At 33.7% G+C, this 25,235-nt stretch overlaps 1 protein-coding gene across 7 annotated transcripts in view; it reads right to left on the bottom strand.

Moving 5' to 3' along the window:
- Nucleotides 1-1,329: 1,329 nt before the first annotated feature.
- Nucleotides 1,330-25,235, bottom strand: part of LOC118741765 — a 74,681-nt gene continuing 50,775 nt past the window's right edge. For all 7 annotated transcript variants that reach the window (XM_036473738.1, XM_036473746.1, XM_036473758.1 and 4 more), the window contains 2 exons: nucleotides 17,947-19,784; nucleotides 1,330-1,635 (listed from right to left, as the gene is read on the bottom strand). In XM_036473738.1, coding sequence (XP_036329631.1) covers nucleotides 1,345-1,635; nucleotides 17,947-19,784 — 2,129 coding nt within the window. In that variant the 3' untranslated portion in view covers nucleotides 1,330-1,344. The remainder of the gene's footprint in view (nucleotides 1,636-17,946; nucleotides 19,785-25,235) is intronic.

Raw genomic sequence — 25,235 nt, 5'->3', positions numbered from 1 at the left:
TCGATTTTGCACATTACAAAGAACGGACGTGTTAGATTTATTTTGTCATACATACATTTAATACTATTGATATCCGGGCGATTCTAGAAATTTTGGTAAAATGAGAATATTTTGAAAAATATTGAGATTTTTGAAATTTTTATATTTTCCAAAATGTTGTATTTATTCTTAAATCCATCCTAAAATGTAAAAATGTGAAACATCACAAATTGTGGAAAAATTCTTATGTTTATGGTACTTGTGTATAAAAAATAGAAAATTCTTAGAATTCTAAAGTATATTAACATTTTTGAAAAAATTCCAAAATTTTTCCACTTTTCTGAACTTTTCCAAAATTTTGTATTGATATAACAAAGTTGGAGAATTTTAAATTTTTTGAAAGTGTTGAAAACATCTACGTCCAAAAATTTTTTGAATCTTCAACAATTACGAAAATTTTTAAATTTTCAAAAACGACGAAATATCAAAATGTTTTAAACATTCGAAAACTTTTAATTTGGTTTGATGAATTTTGTATATTCGACACTTTTACTTAGAAAAAATTTGTTAGAATTCCTACAATTCTAAAAATTTTTAAAAATAAAAAATTCCTAGAAATCTACTATTCATCATTATTTTGAATTATTGTGATTTACTAAAATCTCTCAAATTCACAAAGTTTTGAAAGTTTTGAAAATTTTGGAATTCCACTCAAGTTATTTCAAATGGAAAACTTCAAGAAATTCAAAACTATCAAAACTCCAGAAGTTTTATTAGAGACTCCAAATCAAATATCGAAACTGGACAGTGTCTCCAGTTTAGTATATTTCTCGACCGATTTAGGGTTATTTCAATGAGAAAAGAGTTATCTTTAGCGATTTTTTCACATATTAAAATTTTATATTTTTTTGTTCTAAGAGAAGTCAAAGAAAAACAGGAAAATATTGTAACTTTCGAACAGTGTTATATTACATGTACATATTTATGCATGTGTGTAATGGAGCACCCTATTTCCAATCCAAAGTTCGCAGTACGAACGTCGCTTCTTTTTCAGTCTTATAGCATGGAAACTGTGACCTGAGTTTGCAATATCAGTTTGCTATCCTGAATTATACTGAGCTATTTCCCTTTAATTCATGATCCGCGATAAAAGTGTAGAGCTCAGTTGGTGGACTTAACCAGTAGACCCTACGAAGTGCTGACGGTTATATAAAAACACCATCGTTAAATTTGTACATTCCAATACCAAAAACCACAAGAAAGGAAAAATATCAGCGCCCAGACTTTATCCTCTTCACGATCAGATACGAGTATTTTAATTCATCTTTTACGAAAATGCTCAATTTTCGCTATCAACAAAAATCTTCAATGAAAGTTACTACGTGCAATTACCCCTTCAATAAATTTGTTCATATCCACACACTCACCATTCACACCACCTTCCGGGGAGCCAATTGTGTGCATCAGACCGCATTCCATAGTCGCGCAACATTCATCGACGGCCATTTGTCGGCAATGCGCTTGCGCATCCAAATCCATATGCGGAGCACCGCCAACCAGTTTGAAAGTGTTGCCCATGCAACGTGGTACACAAATCCATTCGCCACGATTACACGTGCAACGTTCATCACAGCCGCGATTCATTGTTTCGCCATTCTGTAAAGAAATAATGGAGAGGAAAAGTAGTGGTTAATAAAACAGGTGACGACGACAGCAGCCTCAGAATAGATATAAAGAGCGCGAAATTAACAACATTCACATAAATCAAGTTACCAACTGTGAAATTATTGAGCAATCAAATGCGGAAATAAGTCGAAGAAACAAACGTACATACATACATGTATAAATATGGGTTGAAATATAGTATATACATACCTAAGCGCTTTGCTGAAATGAACTTGTCTAAGGCTTGCAACGTTCATACATACATAAATATGTACATGCAAACCTATCTATGACTTATAAGAAATTACATTGCTCTGAAGACAAATCGTTCGATTGCTTTCTATTAAATTGTTATTTAACTACCGCATAAAGAATGATTTAGTGGAGCAAAGTAATCAAGCTATAGAGACCGTAACGGTTATGATCTTTATAATAAAAATCATAATTTCATCGTTAAAATTGCATTTAAGTTTCCTCAATATTATTTGATTGTTATTTTGTATTTTTTTCGATAAAAATTAGCTTTTTTCTGATTTCATTTTATTATATTATAACTAAAGAATTCAAAGCGTTGCAACATCTGGTGAAAGTTTTAAGAAAGAACTAAGTGCATTCCTCATACCAAAAAAACCCTTATGGCATGTTTTTATACAAAATTTAACGCTTCTTTACGACACTACAGCAAAATGATAAGAAACCTATTTTCGACATTTGACAAACCCCAAATTGATTTTAGAGCCATATTTTCCGCGCAAAATTTGCTCAGAATTACACGTAGAAGAATCCTTCTGTGCTATATGCGCATAGTCGAAGAAATCTCCCATACAAATTGACCCACCCTAATGTACTTATGTAAATTTATTTCAGTTAAAATAGAAGAAAATGTGGGGTTCCAAGTCTCAGAATATACTTATTCGCACATAGTCAAATTAACTAAGCCAACCGCCTATGTATGTATGTAAATGAAGTAAGGCGGATGCATATTAGGGTGGTCAAAAACAAAAAAATATTAATAATAAAATAAAATTATAGCTCCGTTTCAAAGCGATTAAAGTTTTCCATGTATTTTATTGGGAGAAAAACAATTTTCCATAGAAATGGTATAGAATTCATGAAAACCAATATTTTTCTATAGGAAAACTTTGTTTCTCCTCAAGAGACTTCCAGTAAAAATACGCAATTGTTTATTTAACCATTTCCAATTGCTAAATATTTTGCATAGAAGCCCTAAAAACATTAAAAAAATGCAATGGGGGACCCATAAAAAATCGTTAGTATTAAAAAATTGTATAGTAAACAATTGGATATTTCTTCTGAAGAGAAACAAAGTTTTTCGAATAAAAATATTTAGTGGTCCTTAAATGTCGTAAGCAAATTTTTACATCAGATTTCCTAAGCCCCAACCCGTACTTCGATGTTACTATAGTCGAAGATATCACATATAAATTTTGGTTCCGATTGGAGTCGGTTAAGGCGTGTCGCACAGGGTCAAACTTCAGATTACCCTATGAAAACGTCTCAACCGACTGCAATCGGGACCAAAATTAATATGTGATATCTTCGACTATGGTAGTATCGATTTTGGGTATTAGGTGAAAAAAAAAAAAAATAATAATTTTAATTTTTTGAGTTTCTATAGAGGAATCTGAACTATGCCCCTTGTGCGACACGCCTTAACCGTCTCTAATCGGAACAGAAATATATATGTGATATCTGTGATCGTGGTATTATCAATTGAGGGGATGATACTGAAAAAAATCGTTAATTTGATCTTTAATGAGCACCCTAACGTGTATGTATGCATCTTCCGGTTACTAAAACACTTTGCTCTGTGGTGGCTACAAAAAAGGGGGAGTAATAAAAAAAAAATTTGATGGGCTTCTAGAGCGTAATAAAGTTTTTTTTACTACTCATATTAACTTCCGCACTGAAGCATTTTCATTTTACTCGTAGTATCACTTGCGTGCTATTTTGGTATTATTCAGAAAAAGCAAGAAATTTATTTCCGATTAACCTTCGTTCAGAGGTTTTGCAATTTTAATTTGTTTAGCTCAAAACTGGTTGCATTTTGGCAGGTGCGTTTATTGCTCGTTTGCAATGTTATGCAATGCTCACGCTGGTGTGCATCATAAGAAAAATACAGCATATGATTGAACTGAAGGTTAACCATCAGGTGATTGAGAGACATCTGAAGTTTGAGAAATCGCAATTTAGTTAACATAAATTTTTTAAATTTGAGGAAATTGGCGAATAATTAAAACTGGAATTTTTTCTTATTTTAGTGGATTTGGATCATGACATGAAAAATACGAATATTTCATTGCGATTTTTTTTTTGCAACAAATATATCCGCGTTTAGAAAGGCGCAGTAAGTACTCTTCGTAAAATTAATATTGCAAATTGATATAATAAATACGATAATCAAGCAATAACGCAACATTGCGGAAGAGTATTTTATTTTAATCTTTTATGTTTAGATTTTCTTGCCTCAGAAAGATTTTTTCATTAGAAAAAGTCGTAATTTTTTGATATATCAATATATATATCATTAATGATTCTCTATTAGAAATTGCATCGATTTTAATATTTAATAATACCGTCTATTGTATTTCGATAAATGTGTTCATACAAATTTTTTTGTGGCTCTAATATCGCCTCTGATATATTTAACGTTATAATCTTGTGTATATGTATGTATTAATATAGATTTCATTGCCGATATATATTTCGATATTTATCAAGACTTTTTCGATTTATCAATATTGATATCACTAATGATTTAGTTACGGAAAAGTTATCAGTACAACAGATTTATCGATATTGTTATCGACATATTTAAGCAATCTTTAGATTTGCATATTAATTAATGTAGCTTGATACGTATATTTATTTGGATAAATGAGTCGCTACCGATGTATTTATCGTTATAGATTTAAATAGCCCAATCGTACATTAATCGGTTTCTTTATCCAAATCGATTTTATTATCGATATGTTTTTTTTTTTTATAAAAACCTCAACGCTGCTACTTTTCCCCGAATTATATTCATCTATTTTTTTTTAAACTTATCGATAGATATTTACAGCACGTGCAGATGCCAGAATGCCAATTTATTAATACGACAGTTTTTGATGTACATAACTTGTTTATCTTTATTTATCGATTAAAACATTTATTGTTACTTCTTTATATATATTAGTTTATTTCGATAGTTTTGTCGAAAGAATTTTAAGTGCAGCTATCGACAACGTCACCTATATATTTGTCATTACTATTGATATTTTAACCGTACATTAATCGAATTAGTTATGAATATCGATTTTCTAATCGATGTATTTATCGATATCGAGCACTGAAAAGCTCATAAATAGGGACTCATAGCCACTGGTTTACTAACAGCAATTTTATCGATATACATGACTTATTTATATATTTTGATATCGATATATTTATTAAGACATTGATCGATTTATAGTTTTATTAGTACGCTTTCTATGTTTCGATAAATATGTCGATAAATTTTTGAATGTATCGTCCTCAAAGATATTTTTTTTGTCGTTATATTCTTCGATTTATTAAGCGGTGAATCTATCAATATCGATTAAATTATTGATATATTTATCGATTTTGATGAACGATATAACTTTTTCGCCTTAGTCATCGATAACAAGGCCAATGTTATGCAATATCATTATTCAAATCCTTTGCTTTCGGTAATACGCTGCATCGCTACTATTTATGTCTTTCGGACGTCCTTGAAGCTACTCATTCTTATACTAATCAAAATATACTCGTTTATGCATTTATGTGCATACAAAAAATGTACGCACGTGCATTAGACATCAAATCAAAAGATATCAAATCATCATTCACAGATCAGAAAATTTCCTATTCAATAAAAAAACAACTTTAGCAGAGATTACTAATTGACAGTGACGTTCTAACATTTAAGCGCTTTTTCTACTACATTCGCTATTTTTATTTCCATTAACAGTTGCGCTATTTCAACAACAAATCACATTAATGCTGCGCAATCGCCTCAGCAACCAACAATTTTATTAACACACAATGACTTATTACAAAACGTACAGCAGCAGCAGCAGCAGCTCAAACCATGGTAGGCAGACAAAGCCGTTATGTGGGTTGATTCAAATACTCTACACGTCATCCGACTGCTGAGTGTCTTATATGTACTAAGTATGTACTCTCTGCCAATCAATTATGCATGCACGCAGCTTTAAATGCGGCATATTGTAAAAAAAAAAAACTAAAAAAGAAATATGTATGCGCCTGTGGTTGTTCGGGCGGGTTTGGCATTATTTGCTTTGTTTGCATTCGGCTAATAAGGAAATGCCATAAAAGGTGTTTTATACAAATGCATTGAACAGTATTTAATGGTAGTAGAAGTGAAACGAAATATACGAGTTTGTTGCTTAAGTCTTTAGTTTTTTGTTTAATTGAAACTTGTTTGTACATAGAAATATAAAGAAAACGCTCAAGCTCTTTAACCAGTTTTTATTATATCAATTGTTAATTCTAACTTTCCTCTCATACCATAAATTTTTATGTTTATTTTATAAAAATATTTGTGGTTTAACAGGAACTGCAAATCAAGTTTAAAAACCAATTAAATTAATATTTTTAGCAAAAATTTATTTAATAGTTTAGGCACTTAAAAAAACTAGTTTATCCAAAAAGTAACACGCGCTGCTGAAAATTTTATCTAATTCAGCTTTCAAGTATCGCCCAATCCTAATTGCTAGATGTGGCGTACAACATGTTTTGCAGATTTTTTATTGCCATTGTCATTGAGACAGCATGGCATTTTGTGTGCTTAATTGCAAAAAATTTCTTTATTTCTCTATTTATTTAGTTATGCTGTGTATGTAAATATAATTTTCCGGTAATTTAGCTAAGTCAAAGTATTATTTATACCATACTTCGGCCAATGCATTCAAAGCCTCCTCGTATTAAAAAAAAGCTTCTTATTCAAAAATTCGCTCAAAGAACATTAAAAAATATGAAATTTATTTATATTTGGAAATGAATAGTAATTTAAGGGCAAAACATTTTTCGGCTACCCTTCAAAAAAGTTGATGCGACATACAGAACTTCGGAAAGTAATTTCCAGTCTGATGCTTTAGACATCATCGAGGACATAAATTTGTAAAAAAATTGAACCACTGGTGCCGCTTATGTCAAAATGAAAAGTACGTTCGACATAAAATGCATGTTTTCTTCCCGTTAAAAATTCTTTCAAGAACAATATTAACAAAACTTTTTCAATGGAAATTTTAGTAACGTAACGCCAGGTAACGTCACATCAGCTAATTCAGCTGTTTAATCATAAAGCAGAAAAGATTTGTACATTTCATAACTTGGAAAATTAACTTTAAACATTTCCCATATAACTACAATAACTTTTATACAAATAGTCTTGCCCAATTCGTAGAGTTTTGCATTTTTGTAATCGGAGTCAAAATACACTTCTGTTTTTTTGTAACGTCACACCAGTAAGTTTACTAGTATTTTTAAATCGGTACCACCAATAGTTGTATTTTTTTTTTAACTGAATTTAATTTCTATGCAAATCTAGAAAAACCTTTTTAAATTTTTGACGTTTTCAATTATTTTTTTTTACATTTTATGATATGAGCGTCACGTAACGCCAGATTGGAAATACCTATTTATTTTTTAATTTAATTTAAATTTTAGAAACATATTTTAGGTATTTTATTTCTTTCTTTTTATTTTTTAAACAAATTTCTTTTTAATTTTTAAATTTTATTGTTTTAAAAAGATTTTTTTTTTAAATTTCATTTACTTCTTATTGGATATCTTTCTTTTTTTAATTTAATTTTCTATAAAATTGTAGATTTTATTGTTTTAAAAAGAAAATTATTATTTTTTTTTGATTTCAACTAATATTTAGGAACTTATTTCATATTTTTAATTTAATTATTTCTTAGTTTTGTGTTCAAAAATATACATAAAATTTTTTATTTCATTAAATGTTTAGAAACTTAATTTTCCCCTTTTAAAATTTTATTTTTGTTAAATTTAATTGTCTTTAAACTTTTAGAATTCATTACTTTAAAAGTAAATATATACGTTTTTAATTCCATTTAGTTTTTGGAAACTTATATATGTTTTTATGTAATTATTTTTAATTTTCTTTTAAATTCTGTTTTTTAATAATTTTTAGATTTCGTTAAAAAATAGTTTTTTAATTTCATTTAATTTTTAGTAACATATTTATATTTTTCGTTTTTTATAATTCATTTGAATATTTTTTTTGTTTTCATTTATATTAGGAAATTAATTAATTTTTCCTTTTTAAGTCTTTGTAAACATTTTTTAAACAGAAAATTGTTTTTTATTTAATTTAATTTAGTTTTTAGGATTATATATTTTTTCTTCCTTTTAATTTTTTGATTTGATTTTTATAAAAGAAAGATATTTATTTTAAATTATAATTATTTAATTCATATTTAAGAAACATAGTTTATTTTTTTTCTTTTTTAATTTATTTTTTTTTAAGAAAAATATATATATTTTAAATTTAAATTTTACAAAACTTATTGCCAAAAAAAAACACAAAAAACGCTAAGGCCGCCCCGTCAGCAGGGCTTTCAATTAGTCTTTCAACAGACAGAAAAGATTTTTCAAGACAGTTGCCAAAATTGACAATTATCTTACGAGAGACTGTGGTGAGTTGAAAGGCAGTTGCCCGAGTTGCCCTGTTAATGGCGAGCGGGCTCTGAACGGTTCAGTCTTGGATATTTTAATATTGAGGGCTTACCATAGATCGACACCCCTAAAATTCAGAAAGGCCAGCATACATTTGGGGGTTTCTATTGCCCATAATAGACTTCAGTTAGTATTTAACTGGACAGAAAGCGTGTGACTCGACTAACTGCTCTTTTCATGAGGGAAGTGGCTCTGGGTGCACAAGCTGTCAGGCAACGACCGGAACAAAACACTTACTGTCGTATCTGTAACTCATCAATAGCGTGAAAATTGGTAAAGCAGTTTAAAGTACTTGGAATGGCAAAAAAAAAAAATGAATAATAGCGAACTTCAACAGTGCTAAGTGTCTTCTATTTTTGGCTGGCTTGGATTAACGATTAATGTCAGCACAATATATTTTGGCGTGGCCTGAAAGGTCAACATCTTCCTTTCTCTCTTCCCTGCAAATTTTTTTGAGATGTTTCACAATAAATCTCATATATTTTGCTACTTTCTAGTTTCCTTAAACGACTTTTTCAATTTTTTAGTCCTTAAGCTCAATTCAACTTTTCCCACCCAATTTCCTAACCTGCTTTGCACTTTCAGTGCACTACTTACACGTTCCGATGTATCAAAAGTAAAATTTTTTTTTTTTTACCAATAAGTATATATTTAGGCAAAGTGGAGCAACCACCAGACAGATAATGCCAAAGTAAGCAAACATTTTTCAGCTGCACATAAAGCAACAGCCACTTTGCCGTTGTGTGGCCATTACGGCTGCTGCAGCTGCTTTTGCGTGGCATGGCAAAATACGAAGGCAAAAGTAATTGTGCCGGTGTTTGTGTGTGTGTGTGTATGTTAACGATACAAATGTTTGTTTCTTGTTGACTTACCCACTCGCGACGACCATATTAGGGCGGCTGCGCGCATTTTTCAAGTGACTTTTATGAAAATGTAGCGCGGCGGCGTACAGTGGTTCACGAGAGGGAAACAAGTCAAATTTTTAATAGGTCTTCAGAATTTTACTCGAGTTATCGTGCGCATAGACGGACAAATAGTCACCGCTTAATCGATTTCTTTTTTCATTGTGATCATTTGAGACGATTTTGAGGTTAGATTTATATGGGAGTTATGCTTTAAAATAAACCGATTACGCCCATTTTTATTTTGTTTTTTCTTAAGTTTACGCCAACTCATAATTTTTTCAAAAAAAGTAAAGGGCGACACCACTGTACAGCGGGCGAAGCAAACAAACCACCTAACCAAAAAAAAAAAATGAAATATGCAACATGGCGTGCTTGCTTGCTGCAACTCTTTTATTTTGCATTAATTTTTTGTTTTGTTTTTTTTTTCTGCTGTTGCTTTGCATTTTTCACTTCACTTTTTCATTCAGGTGCAAATTCACAATTATTTGTGCATTGTTTTGTTGTTTTGAGTTTTTTTATTTTTTTTATTTTATTTGCAAGCCCCCTTGTTTTTGGGACATTTTTTATGGCAACAAGCGGGAGCTATTGGAGCGTCAATTTTTATTATTTATATCTTTCTTCATATTTTATTGTTATTTTATGGAAATAAATTTCAAAAATTTGTTGTAACCTCTTTTCGTGTAATTTTTATTTTTGTTTTGTATGAATAAACTTTATTTTAAATTTAAGCTTTTTTTAAATTTTGCAATTGCTATTTTAAAACCACTCGTTGCCATTTGCAAACTGGATTTCGCGTTGCAATGTGAAGGCACTTTGCTTTGCTGAAAATCTGATCAAAACATTTTGATGTGAGCGGCTTTTCTCTGTTAAATTTTTTTCGTTTTTCCAAATGACTTTCTTTGCATTTTTTGGAAGGTTGTTTGCAGACGGTTGGTTCCGCGATTGCCTCAACGCGTAAACTGGTCTGCGCCAATTTAATTATCAACAATTTACCCGATTACTTACTTAAAAAATAAGTAATTATTTGCGAAATGGAAAGCAAGTTTCCGCAATGGTGGCAAGAGGCTGACGGAAAATACATCGGTCTGGGTGGCATGATTGCAAAACGAGTTGATCATATGATCCACCAATGGAGTATAGATAGATGTGATTTGTACAATAAACTCACAGTTAACAGTTAATCGGTTTTTTCTATACATAGCTCGATGTTTTTTTTGGTCAAAGCGAACTTTAACAGACTCCAAAAGGCCATGAGAGCAAAAGAGATAACTATGAGGTCTCTATACCTGTACGGCCTAGGTCAAAAAAGGAAAGAGGTTGATAACTGTTCCAAAATGTACGAACTGTACAGAAAGCTTAATACCAGTTTTAATCTGCTATCGCACCAGTTCCTCAGCGTTGGCGTATACCGAAAAAGTTTACGCATTTTGGAAGAGAGATCGATAAATCACTTTTTATGTCCGTAAGCTCAGCAGTGATGATGAAATTTGTGTACAATATCAAACGTACAATTCCACTGTGTTCACCAACTTCCCAGTAATTTTTAATTCGCTCAGCTATCCCTACCGAACCAACCTCAAGAGGGCTAAAGAACGAAAAATTATAGGCAAGATCGAACAACGCCAAGACCAAAATTAAACACCCTACCAAAGGCACGAAAAAATAAATCTTAGCTGAGGAATTGGTGGCCGCAGAGTCTGAGTAGTTAGAAGTCCGTACTAAATACCTATTGGAGACGGGTTCGATCACTGATTCGAGCAACATCTAAATTGGAAAAAGTTTTATCTAACAACGGTCGCCCTTCGGCAGGCAATGGCAAACCTTCGAGTATATTTCTGCCTGGAAAAAAACTTCTCATAAAAATCACTCCCCGTTCGGAGGAGGTGTAAAATTGTACGTCAATCCATTTGTGGTAAAAAGCCAAGACGGACCCCAGAAAAAGGAGGAGAAGCTCGGCCAAACAAAGAAAAAGGGTAATCGCCAAAATATTATTATTATTTTTAAAATATATTTAACAAAGATTTGTGATTTCGAAAGTTATTTCTTTAGAATGACGATAAACCGTGACGAACTGGAGTTGAACTTGTGATTGAGACCGCATTGTGCAACAATACTAGTACTGAAAAAGCTAAACTAACTAGGCTTGGCGCGTCGGCTCTGTAGACTTTGGGGATGGAGTTTCCAAAGGATTAGTCATAGATTTTGTCACCATTCACAAGAATGCTACCTGCACTAACCATTTCATTGTGGGTAAGCGATGCGTTGCTTTTCAAGAAGTTTGAGCTAACCTTCAGGGAAGTCTTCGGCTATTTGATTGATCGCATCCTTGGTATAACAGTATGATTCGACCCCGGGCTATCGTTATCGTCCACCAAACACCCTCTCGCCCTTCCCAAAGTCACACGAAGGGACTTGATCTGTGTCCATCTGCAGTAAGCTGAATAAATGATGTTCGCAGCGTGGTATACTTCTTACAGGGGAGTACGCTCAGTTAATGCGCTGAAAGTCTCTCAGACTTGACAAATATCTTTTATACTCGAGTAAGGCTTAGTAGCTTAGGAAGTCGTGCGGAATTCGAAGCGCTACATTCTTGAGTAAGCTTTAGCAAGGTCAGCCTATTGATTAATTCTAGGCACAGGTGAAACAACCTTAAACGTTTTTAGAGAAAGGACATACGCGGTTATTATCGGTAAGACGACACGTGAATTAGTCGCAGAACCGATGTTAGACATGTCATTAAAAAAACAATAACCGGACACAGTCATATGACACAAGAGACCACTGTACACCCTGGCAATATTTAATCAAATCCGTTACTCAACCAGTATCTACTCTTCACTTTACTGGTTTGATTTGTGGAAGCGTTATCTGACCACTTGGCCAGGACCCAATTAGCGCTGAGAGCACCATTTTTATACGCTTTCTCTGGCATCCTTGATTTTATCTGCTTTCATTATTCGTCAGTTTTGTCAAACTACTTAGGTTTGTCGATGAATATATTTATGTTAGTAATGGAGCCTTTGGGGATCTCCATACGATTTTGGAAGAAGAATTTCCGAGGAAGACCCAATTTTGGCTGCATGTTCGCCAAAGGAGCAACGCGCCGTTATCGTGGCTGTTAATCTTTAATTAATATCTTTATTAATATCTTGTTAATATCTTTTCGCCACCTCTTTGAAGGCTCCTATGTCTTTGGCAAGGTGATAGCGCGACCGTATCTTCCTCGCTGGTTTACAGATTTGAAGGTTTCTCTTCCGTTTTTGATGAGTATGAGGGAGCATATCATTGTTACTACTTTGGATTCGTAAAGAGATGATGCGGGCGAGCGGTTTCCAGGCTGTCACTGTAGATCCTGATTTTATGTCTGCGTCACCTTCCGTCAATTATCCAGTCTTCCACTTTCAGTATTGCAAAGACTTCCGGTTGAAAGGCCGTTACCAAAGCGAAAAAGCATCTGAAGTTACCGTCCAGATGCTCTAGTACTGTTTTAAGTCTTTGAGCCGTCGGTATAGAAAGTTTTCACCGAGCTTCCCAAGAGAGTATCTGGATCTCTCCATTGTTTCCTTGTAGGAAATCTAACGACGTACTTTCTACGAAAGGTGACTCCAGGTATCAGTTTATCAGTTCTGAACAAATCTCTGTGCCCAGAGCTCCCATCGTCGTGCCACAGACGAAAATAGTGCAGTCGACACATTGTTTTCATTACCTCCTCCTGAATCGCTAAATCCAGGGGCGGCAAATTCAACAGAACATTAAGGCTCGGTCCTGACGTTGTACTCACAGTGCCCGTAATGTCTATGCATACGCTCCTTTATAGCTCAGTGGACTAGTGTCAGACTAGTTCAATTAAACAGAAGAAGCCTGAATTTTGTTAATCTTGTTTTGCTGGTAAATAGCATTAGTTCCCTTTTGTTCGGGTTGACAACCTCACCACTTTTTATGGCCCAGCTGTGCAGCTCGAACAAAACTCCATCTAGGATTGCGCTAATCGTAAAGGGGGAAAGACTTGATATCGCCACCCCTACATCATCTGCATCCGCTACTATCTCCACTCCACCTTTGTTGAGATCCAGTAGAATATCGTCCAGTGCAGTGCAGGGATCGAGTAAATGCTTCGATTGTTAGGTTTTTGAAGGCCCCATTCATGTCGAGGAAAGTCATCAACGTGCACTACTTGTTATGATCTTGATATATGTATGAGTGTAGCTTTCGAAATTTGGAATTTTTCAGAAAATACCTTATGTGCAAGTATTACAATATCTTCAATACATTTAAGCTGCATTTTACGGTTGAATTGCCATCGATTGGTTGATTTTAGTTGACCGACAAAAATCTATTAGAAAATGGACCCGTGTAAAGGCACCTTTAGCACACTTATAAGTCTGAATTCTTAAGCTTTCTCGTGACTACTTCTTCCCGGTTTAAGAATGAAGACAACTTTAACTCTTCTCCAACTTTGTGTGATATTAGACAAGCTGATACTGTCTTCTTATACCCATTATATCCAGAATACCATAGGCTCCGGAAATTTCTGCAGCAGTAACGGTATGATACCGTCTGGGTCAGGATTTCTCTTAGTAGACTAGTTCTACTTTTAAGGCAGGTAGGGGAACCAAGATCCAGCGCATATCATGCATCGGCAGCCCCACTTATTAAGCCTTAACTTAACCGTATTTGTGGCTTTCTATTGGACATTTTTTTCAAATTCTCTTTTATTTACCAGTGTTTGAAATAAAAATAATTTTAATTACATACAATCCACTGCATAGCTTTTCTTACTGAACATTGTTTGATTTTATATAACTGAAAGTGTTGCCGCCACCTCGCAGCTATCATATTAACCATTTTTGCTTCTCCACCAATTGTTACTATAACTACAATTGTAAAATAGTTCAAAGTAATTCAACGCTGCAGGCCAAATGGTACTCAGCACCTTCCGCGCCCATAATTAGCGGTTGACCAGCAATGGATAGAGTGCATGCGAGCGAACACTTGTTGCCGGCCGGTACTCATTAAAACGCTGCCTAGCTATCGGAATGCCTGCCGTCAACACAGGTTTGTGAGAGCGCAGTCAGTTGTAAGCGCTTACATACGCCTGCAGTTACGTGTGCGATTATACGAGGGTAATTTGAAAAGTCAGTGACTTTTGGAATGAAAGATATTATTTTCGGAAAAAAAGCGTTTTATTTGTCAACATTTTCTTCTTTTAGCTCGATGCATTGAACCCAGATTTTTTGTTCCAAATAATAGGGATTTCAAGGTCCTCAAAATAAGCGTTCGTTTCAGTGATGTCCTCTTCACTCGATCCAAATCTCTTACTGCAAAGCCATTTCTTTGGGTTTGGGAACAGCAAATAGTTGCTGTGGGCTCAAACTGATGAATATGGTGGACGGGGTAGGAGTTCTTAGCAAAATTGATGGATTTTTTCTCGGCTAAATGTGGTAATTTTTGCTTCAAAGTAACATCGAGTCTATTTAAACAAACAACAACAACAATATTCGCTGGCAGTCGTTTTGGCTTTTTCAAGGTAATCGATGTAAGCCGGCCACACCGCGTGTATCCCATTAATTATTGGCCTACTGACTCACTTTGGCCTTATTTTGTGCGCGCTTTTGATAGTTCGTTGGTCTCAGGTGTGATGTGGTGGATCCATATTTCGTCCACTGTTCCGAAACGGCCCAATAATTCATTGGGATTGCGTCCAACACTCGTTTGAAGTTGGCACACGGTTACGCTGTTTGTGGAGTGAATGCACCCATCGTGCAGACCGATTATTTATATTTAACGCAGTAAACTACTTCTTAACCATTTAAAGTGATGGTGCAGTATAGTATTTATCAAGTCTTTCCTTGATTTCGGAGATGGTCTTTTACACGTAAAATAATGTCTGGTCAGCACACGAAATTCACTTTTTTCAATTTCGTTAAATTTTACGAGGTTCTCTGCTATCAAACAAAAACTATATCGAGCCCTACCTGCCAAAAAAACATAATCGACATTTTTTCAAAATTTTATTTCTGATTGAGAAATGTTCCTAGAGCATACATGTAGATACATTTCTGCATCAAAAATAAATTTCTCGATATGACGCAGCATACTCAACATTTTATCGTAGTCTATTATCAGATGACAGCTGAAGGGAGCAGTGTTGCATTTTAATTCCCTGACTTTTTCAATTGCCCTCGTACATACATATTCACATGTGCTCATATGTACATGTAGGCTACGTGCATATCTAGATACTTATTCACTTGTTTGTCCGCCTCCGTTTTTTTGCAGTTTGTTTTGCTTTCATTGATGCATTTTTTTGGTTACATACATATGAGTACATACACAAGTGAAAAACGCGAAGCGCGCAAACATAAAATAAAAATCGAATTTTACTTTCACTTTTCAATATGGTCTGCAAATATTTTCATTTATTGTCGTGTTGTTTGCACACTGCACAAGGCGGCAGTGAAGCGTTCAGTCGGCTCGTCGTGACGCATGTCATGCCAATAGTTGTTGTAGTGGACATGCATACGCCACATGCCGCCACCAACCGTCTGCCGCCTGCCGCCTGCCACCTGTCGCCTGCCGCATGCTACTGCGTACCGCATTCCATTTGCCACATACTCTTAGATACATACATACACGGCAAGTCGTCTGCAAGTCAATAGCTTGCTTGCAAGCGTTGTTTTTCGAATTGTTGCTATTGATGATGGCGCAATGTGAAATCTCTTTTGCATATTTAAGTAGCTGTTTAAGTGACTGCTAATGGGCGTGGCCCTGCTAGAGTGTTGGCCTTAAACGGCTGATTTTCTCTGTCTTCATAATGCAGCAACCAAGGTTGAATTGGTTTGAACCTTTGGTAAATACATTTCTTTGTGGTAGCAGCGCAGTAAAATTTGCGCAGGAATGCCATTAAAGCAGTTTTTAAGTTGGTTTAAATACACTTAGGTACATATGTATGTACATATTTGCGCACGCGTGGATGGCATGTACATCTTTACTTACGTTAGGTCAACTTGCCTGATAAACAAATTCGAAACTTTCTTCGGCTGAGATACTTTTTAAGTGGAAAGGGGGACATCTCTGGTGGGACAGTGCCGACTTTGGCGCCTAAAGCAGCGATGGGCAGAGAGAGCTTTTACTCTGCACCGGCCTATAATAAACGTTTAGAAAGCTTAAAAGAGCTTTGGCCATGGTAAAGGCGGTGGCCTTCACCGGTCTAAAGACTAACAGGGTAATCTAACAACTAACTTGAAAGCTCTTTACTGTCTTTCGAAAGACTAGTTCAACGATATGGTAAAGAGGAGGTCTTATTCCTTTTATCTTTTAGCAATAGGTTTTTTAAAAATTAATTAAATTACAAAAAAAAAAAAACAAATAATTATACTTTTCTTTTTAAAACAATAAAACTAAACTTAAAAAATTTAAAGAAAGCAAAATCAAAATTGAAAATAAATAAAAATTTTAAAAATTAAAAGAAATTAAGATATTCATATTTTTTGTTTTAAAAAAATAAAATCTAAAGAGTTAAAGTAAATAAAATTAAGAAAAGTATTCTCTTTAAAACAATAAAATCAGAAATTTAAATAAAAGAAAGAAAAAATTAAATTAAAGAAGAAAAAAGGTCCTAAAAATTGCGTAAATGAAATAAAAAAAATCTTTTTAATGCAAAATCTAAAAATAAAAAGAAAACTTGATTCAAATAATTTAATTAAAAAGTGTAAAGCAAGTTCCTAAAAATTCATTGAAGTAAAAAAAGTATTTTTTTTATTCTTCGACTTCTTTATTTGAGCTAATAGACATTTTATGTGCGCAATAAGAAATACAAGTTTCATAAAAATTTCCTGCGCGTTATTTATTTTCATGTCCAAGGGACGAATAAGTGTAAGCCTGCGAAATGAGGTGGCCTTGGTGCAGGCAAAAAAAAAGTAAGTGGCCAAAAACTAGGTTATATAAACAGTACATCTGTAACTCCAAGTGATTGATTTATGTACATATGTATGCTTATGCATATTTTAATGGCAAAAAGTAAAAATTAAAAAATTTAGCACTGACACGATTTTTCTTTTGTATGCCTTTTTGTGTACTCAAATGTTACGCAATTTATTTGGAGCCCAAGCAAACGATCGTTAAAATAAACCTCAATGTTCAATTTGGTGAACGTGAAGAAAGTGAAATGAAGCGTCGCTGAAAGCTGGTTTTCGAAGTCGTGCGCCGATTGCAAAATGACAAGTTGTTTACCTGAATTTATTTATTTATGTTTTGTTTCTTTACGTGAAACGATTTAGTGTATGAAAATTTTTAACTTTAGCGAATGGAGTGAAGCTCCGCGTATTGATTAGCGAAGGCACAAATCGATCAACAACAGTGGCAAGCGAAATACTGTGTATGTTTTGAGTAATTTCCAGTTGTGAATAAATAAGATTCTTAGAAATAATTACCTAATATGTATGCGAAACGCTATGTTTAAAAATTTGTTTTCCTAACTCCATTGAATAAATCCCTTTTTTGCTTGGTTTGCATATCTGTATTTTTCCCACGAAAAGGTACCTCATTCGCAGTCGAAATAATGATGTCACACACTATATGAATTTTTTCACACACACACACACACACACACATATATCAAAAAATTTTTAAGTACACACGCACTCACCTTGTACATCTTCTCATCACTGCCAGTGCAGTCTTGCAGCATAGCCGCTGCGGCCGCACCCACTGCTGCCTTCGTAACCTCGGTAATCTTCAGTTGTTGTTCTTCGCCTTCATTCGCACTATGGTTATTGTGATTGTGCTCTACAAGTTGCTTCTCCTGTTGTTGTTGCTCTTGTTGTTGCTTTTGTTCGTGCGTATTATGCGTCACATCCATTTGATCGTCTTCATCCATGTTAATATCGCTTAAATCCAACAAAGCGCCGCTCTTATGTACAACACTTTTATTGTTGTTGTTGCCGTCGCGTTCTGTGGTCACAAAATTGTGGTATTGATAGTTCAATGGTACATCGTCATTCTCCGCCGATATGCTATCGCCCACAGATCGACCCTCGCCATGATAGTAAAAATGTTGTGGGTATGGTGTGGATGACGAATCTTCGTCGCTTTTAAGTGTCGCTTCGCTGTTGTTGTTGTTGTTGACTTCTGATTTTGTTGTGGTTGTAATTTCAGTGGTCGTGTGATCATCTACGTGCATATGATTGTCAGTGTGTTGGTGCTGTAACTGTCCTTCGACGATCGGCACCACAACTGGTTCTTTAGCAGCGCTTGATGGCGGCGTTGTTGTCACAACAAGCGCTTCTTTTGCTCTATGCTGCTCGACTTCGACTATATTCATTGCACGTCCACGTTCTTCATTTGTTATATTTGTTGTAGTGATCATTGCAATCGCTGGTACTACAACAGCCAAATTATCTTCTGCGTTTGCTTCGACTTTCTTTGCCACTTCGCCGCCTTTCTGCGTTGTCGTCTCTAAATGCGACTCTGTCGAACTATTTAAGTCCTCCGCGATCAGTTTGAAATCTTCCTGTTCGGCCAAACGATCGTGTTGCTCGGAGAGTATGTGCGCGTGGTAGGGATCTTCTTCATGCCGCGCTGCTGGCTCACCTCCCGCCGCTGTTGCGTCTCTTTCATTTTCCTTCATTGCTGCCGCCATCATGGCGGCCATCATCGATTCGTCGCTATTGCTGGCAGTAATCAGCGTTGCCGGATGCCGAAAATTGTTCAAATCTTTATCATCCTCTTCAAATTCATGTGAGATCTGGTTGATCAGCACCTCAGCGGGTGTGTGCACAATTTTTTCCCCGCCATGTGTGTCATTCACACCCTCCGCATGCGCATTGCCTTCCAAAAAAGGACTATCGAGTGGTTTGCTTGGTTCCTTGCTCTCAGCGAAAATGTCATTTGCGGTCGAGGAGATCACATGCTCCGTCGAGTGTTCTTCGTGGCCATTGTGCTCGTGCATGTGATCGAGGTGCGCTACATCGTCGGCGTGCTCATGCGTGTGATCGTGCTCATGCGCGTGATCGTGCTCATGCTCGTGCTCATGTCCATGATGTCCATGTATATGCTGTATGTGCTCCGCGTCGTAGGGTGTTAAGTGCATATGCGGCGGATTGTGATTGTGCTCTGCTTTGTCCACCTCGATAATGTGTTGCGCATGCTCGGCCAATACATGCGGCAGTATTACGTCTTCCTTTGTGCCTGGTGTTGCACTTGTTGTTGTAGTTGTAATCGTTTGATGCGTCTCAACGCCCGCATCATGCGGCGCAATATGTTCTTTGGCCTGTCGCTCGCTGCTGTACTCGCTTGTGGGCGTAGTTGTTGGTTCAGTTGTAATAATTGGCTCTATTGTTGTTATTGGCATTGCTAATGGTGGCGCAGGCGCACTATTGTTGGTGATGGCAGTACTGGGTGCAGCGCTGTCACCGTGTTGCGTCGTCTCAGCTGCGCGTAAGGATGCTTCTGTTGTAGTTGTCGATGAGGAGATGGTTGATGGATCTGTAAAAATAAAATGAGTTATTGATGAGGTACTTGTTGCTGCAGAAAATCAATATCTTAAAGATCTATTGCTGCAACTTGGGAAAGATTGCTAAAATCTTCACGACTAGACACACGCAGTCGACTATGTAAAAATAGATTTATATTACGTTTTGCATCGTTTGGAGGAATATGTATAGACAGCCGCAAAAAAATTTTCTTCTCGTGCGTATCGACAAATTGATCTGTCAGTAACAATATCGATTATTATAGCGATAACAAAACCTATAGACACATATATCAATAAAAATATCGGTTTATATCGATAAATAAATCATTAACAATATCGATTATTACATCAATAACAATATCGATTAATATATCAATAAAATTATTGACAAATACATATACAAATAACAATATCGATATAGTATATACCGATAAAAATATCGATAAATATTCACAAACAATATACACATATATACACATCGATAAAAATATCAATAAATATATCATTGACAATATCGCATAACAATAACAACAATAAATAACAAAATCGATAGATATATCAATGACAATATCGAAAATTACATCGATGACAATATCGATACTTTTATCGATAAACCTAAGAACTGTAAAATCGGTAGATTTATCGATAACAGGATCGATAAATATAACGGGAATTCCGAAATAATCGCTATAATCTTGAAATGGCCCCGAGAGTCCCGAAAAGGTCTTGGGAATCTTGATTTAGCCGCGATAATCCAGAACATCTCTAAAATCCCGAAATGGCTCCCATTTTCAGGTGATGGTGTGGTGAGTATAGGTTAGAATGGGTGTGATTAGTTTAGTTGCGGTGAGTCAAAGTGTTAAGGTGTGGTAGGAAATGGGTGGTGAGTTAACGTGTGATGAGTTCCTGTGTCTCAATCTATATCCTTTTCTAGGGACAGTAGTCGGAAGTTTTAGATTTAATTAAAGAGGAAGGTTCTATAATTTTATTTTTTTTGCTAGAGCTTCTCAAATATTGCAAAAACACGATTTTTTGACACTTTGTCCTCATTATCCTCAAAATCTGGAGCTGATGGAAATTTTATACTTACGGATTTGTAATCAGCAGGAAAAAGTCTATCAAAAATGGCTTCAACATTTGCCGCATTAAAATTAGTGTTGCACTGTGTAATTTTTCTAAAAATTCAACAATAAAAAATTTAATTTTCGTGGATATTTTTTACAACATTTAACATTTTTCTGTTGATTATTTTTTTACTGTGGGGGAACCCTACTATTTTTTTATTATGTAACATTTATTAACAGAAACTCAAAAATAGATTTTCTTCAAAATTGCTACTTTCTCTACACCCTGAGCTAAAAAAATGTATATAAACAAAAAAATAACAACGATCGGGCTCGGTAGGTCTCTTAAAAGTTTTCACAGCTTTGATAAAAAATATAAATGAAATCGTGTAAAAAATGAAGGCTCTGGAATATTTTGATACCACTGTGTGTCGAGCGGTTTTGATCAGTGATACGGGATGATTATTGAAAATATTTTTATTGTGAATTTTATAAAATTTGTGTGACTCCAGTATGTATTTTCTTTGATTTGATATCGATCACAAGGGAAAATTTGAAAAATAAATAAAAAAAACTTCAAATAGTCTTAAAAAAATGCTAACAAACTTTCTCAAACCCTTTGGTACTTTTTCACCATTTGACCAGCTTGGACGAATGCAGGTGGTCCGATGCCCATCGAACGTTTTGAATTTTTAGCTAATTTTAACCCATCATAAAAACATACAACATTTAATTACTACTGGTTGTTAATTGTATGCTTATAAAATAAAATAAAAGTTGTCTAATCGCAAAATCAAAATAATTATAATAAATTACTTACAAGAGACTTATGTGAGCGTGAATGCTTAAGTACATGACTAAATCATGTGTATATATGTATTGCATTCGTGGTACGGTAAAACCTCAATATAACGAAGTTGAAGTAGTTTGACTAATACTTCGTTATATACATTGTAAATATATTTATAGAATACCAAAACCTTTGGCTAGAGGCTTTTGAGTCGTTTGTTTTCTAGGGACCTTTTCTAACGGGACCCTATATGTATGGAACAGCTTTGTATGGAAAATTTCTCAAGAACGAGGTTTTTTATGGAACTTAGCAAATGTGTTGTTATAAAGAATAGTTATTTTAGCAAAGTTCGTTATATCGCGGTTTCACTGTATATGCACATTTGCTTGTAAGCATTTATGTTCAAATACATTAAAATTAAATATATGTTTGGAACGTGCTTCTAACACATCCGCTGAGTGGGCACGACATAAGCACGCGTGAAAAACGCAAGCGCAAATAAAAGCATATCATTGCTAATAAATATGCAGTATGTGTGTAGAAGCAACAGCCACGCAACATTTTAACAAGTTTTGCCATTTTTATTTGGTCTTTTAATGTTTATTATTTTTTTTATAAAAGTATGGCTTACTGTCTAACAAAAACCAAGTAAAAAAAAATTCAAAATTTTTATAAGATTTATAAAAAGTTTCACGAATTTCGACAAATATTCATTAAAACTTCAAACTTTTTATTCAAAGTTTAAAAAACATTTTAGATATGAAGTTTTGTAGACCATTAATTTGTTGTGTAAGTTTGAAGTGTTTAAAAAAAAACGAAAATTTTTCGCAATTGTTTTTTTTTATTGATGGCCTTAAAAATGTTTTCCCATACAAAATATGTTCGATTTTTATTTTTTTTTTTTGAGAAAATGAGCAACACCTGCAACAAAAAAATTTCCAAAAGTCAACGGTGAGCACTAGCTATCTCAAACTTGCACTTTGTTGTGCTTAAATTTAATGGGCTATAAAACTGCAACCTAACAACAGTTTTAATAAATTTAGTTAAAAAGCTAGAAATTTTGATGGATTTTTTTCGAATTGTCCTACTTTTTGTACAAAGTTTGAAATTCGGGCTATACTTAAAAGTAATAATAATGAACATTAAATAAACAAAAGAAAAATAGCCCAATTTACATATATTTGCGCCACTGCATGTATACTACGTATGTAAATATACATATGTATATAAATATGTATGTAACTGCACCACGTGCTATGTGAAGGTTTTGATATTAAATGGCAAGAAAAATAGTAAACAAAATATTGAAACAAAACCAGAACAGTTTTTTTAATTGGTATGAAAAGAAATATAATAGTAATGTCAACCGTTCTGAGAAAGCGACATAAAAATTTAAATAATGCAAAAAAAATTGAAAATAAATAAGAGGTAGAAATAATTATTATATACACATTTTCTTTAATTAATTCACTTTTTTGTTTACACACATTTTATAAACTTCACTTTGCTTACATCGCTGATAAGTGTATACCTTCATCCTAAAATCCATTAAACTTTCTAGCATAAGTACAAAAATACTCTTTACGTGACTGATGTGACTCGCGATAGGGAAATCAAAAGGCAGTCGCTTGAATAGAATTTGAAACAAGTAATTTTTAAGCAAAAAACAAAACCAACTTAAATTCTCATATAAAAAAAGAATTATCGAAATCGGTTGCAGTTACATACAAAAAAAATAAATAAATAAAAAATAAAAAAATAAAAATAAAATATAAAAAAGACATCTAATATATGATTTTAAGATAATCAGTTAAGTAGAAAAACCTTCTGCAGTAAAGTATGCCGGTAATGAGAAGTTCGTTTTCTAGAGGCAACTCTATACGAAAAAAGTCAACAACTGTTATATAGGAAGTAATTTGCTAATTCATGAACCTCTTTTCTCATGACATAAAATATTAAAACTATTTAATGTCATGTTTCTATTACAACTTACAACCAGCTACAATAAAAAAAAAAAATTAAATTATTTGGCGCGTATTCGTACACATTTGACTAATTTTCAAGGCAAAAAATAAAACTAAAAAAAAATACTTTTATTTTTTGAGCAATAAATAAAATTTAAAAAATTACGATTCGTTTCTGGCAAATAAAATTCATTCAATAATAATTAAAAAGTATTTTTTTCTAAGTTAAAACCGTTACGAACTCTGGATTAAGGGAATGTGCTTCATCTTGAAAAAATTTTAATTTTTTTGAATCTTCTATGAAAATTTACAGAAAATAAAATATCATTTTCCATTTAAATTGCTGTGAAACCGGCAGTAAGTTTAAGCAAAAAGAATAAACCAAAAATTAAGTTTTATTTTCTAAGCAAAAATTAAAAGTAAAAAAAAATTATTTTTATTTTTTTGACCAGCAAATAAAATTAAAAAAATTGCGATTCTTTTTTAGCAAATAAAATTCAGTAAATAATAATTAAAAGTAATTTTTTTTAATAAAAGTTATAATCGTTACGTTCGCCAGATTTAAGGAAATGTGCTTTATCTTATTAATATTTTTACTGTTGGCCACTTAAATTTTTTTACCACAAATTCATGTATACTACATATAATTTCCCAAACGAAACACAATTCTTGGCCTTAAGATACTTATTTAGAAAGCAAATATTTTTTGTTAAAACGTCTCTGTGAATAACCTTTAAATCCTCTAAATGCATTTTAAAAAATTCTTCGCTCAGTGTAAATCAGTGATCGTACAACTGATTGCCTCTCAAGGAAAATATCAATAACAAGCAGGCTAAATGGTAATTAAAAGCTGCATTACATTTTATTACTCGTTTTTTTTTTCTCAATAAAACATTTGCAATACGTTTACTACGTTTATAGCGGCCAAAATGAAATTTAGTTTCACAACAGTAGCTATCCAATTTTCCATTTCATTGGAACTACTTTATTAGCAATTATAAATTGAAACAATAAAAACTGCATAGATACATAAGGGAGAAGTTATTGCAAAAAAAAAATATATTTGTATGTATGTAACTACATGTGTATATAAAAAAGATCGCCCATGCACACGCAAAAGTACATTGGCTTATCGCGTTTTATGATGAGCGGCAAATGCCTTGCGAACGCAACATAGACGAGAAGATGAATATGCATAAAAAATATACAACAAGAGCAACAACATTTCGATAGGTAAAAAGAAAAAAGGAAACATATCTGCAAGTTGGCGCGCACGCAGCTAAACGCAAGTCAAATAAAAAAAAAAAAGCTACACCGGGCACAACGCGATTAATAATGAAAATCCAAAATAACAATAACTACTCATAGCAACAAATAAAGCTATATAAAATATGTATGTAGTAATAACAACGAAATGATAGTAATAACAACACCACCAAGCTATGAGGCAACACTTCACTGCCACATCACGACGCTGCAACACTCTCTGGGTGTATGCTACACCGGCTATTAAGCAGCTGTGTCATGCTGTTGATGTTGTTGTTGTTGTTGCTGCTACATTTATTACATACAAGCTGCTCTGGTAATACATAGTAGATAACTATTTATGTATGCACCTCTGTGATGTAATAAATATAACGCATA

The sequence above is a fragment of the Rhagoletis pomonella genome, unplaced genomic scaffold, assembly GCF_013731165.1.
Source record: "Rhagoletis pomonella isolate Grant_MI unplaced genomic scaffold, Rhpom_1.0 Rhpom_scaffold_00001, whole genome shotgun sequence".
Classification (NCBI taxonomy): Eukaryota; Metazoa; Arthropoda; class Insecta; order Diptera; family Tephritidae; genus Rhagoletis; species Rhagoletis pomonella.
Note: the sequence above shows the minus strand (reverse complement) of the source record. Positions and strands in the feature narration are given on the sequence as shown.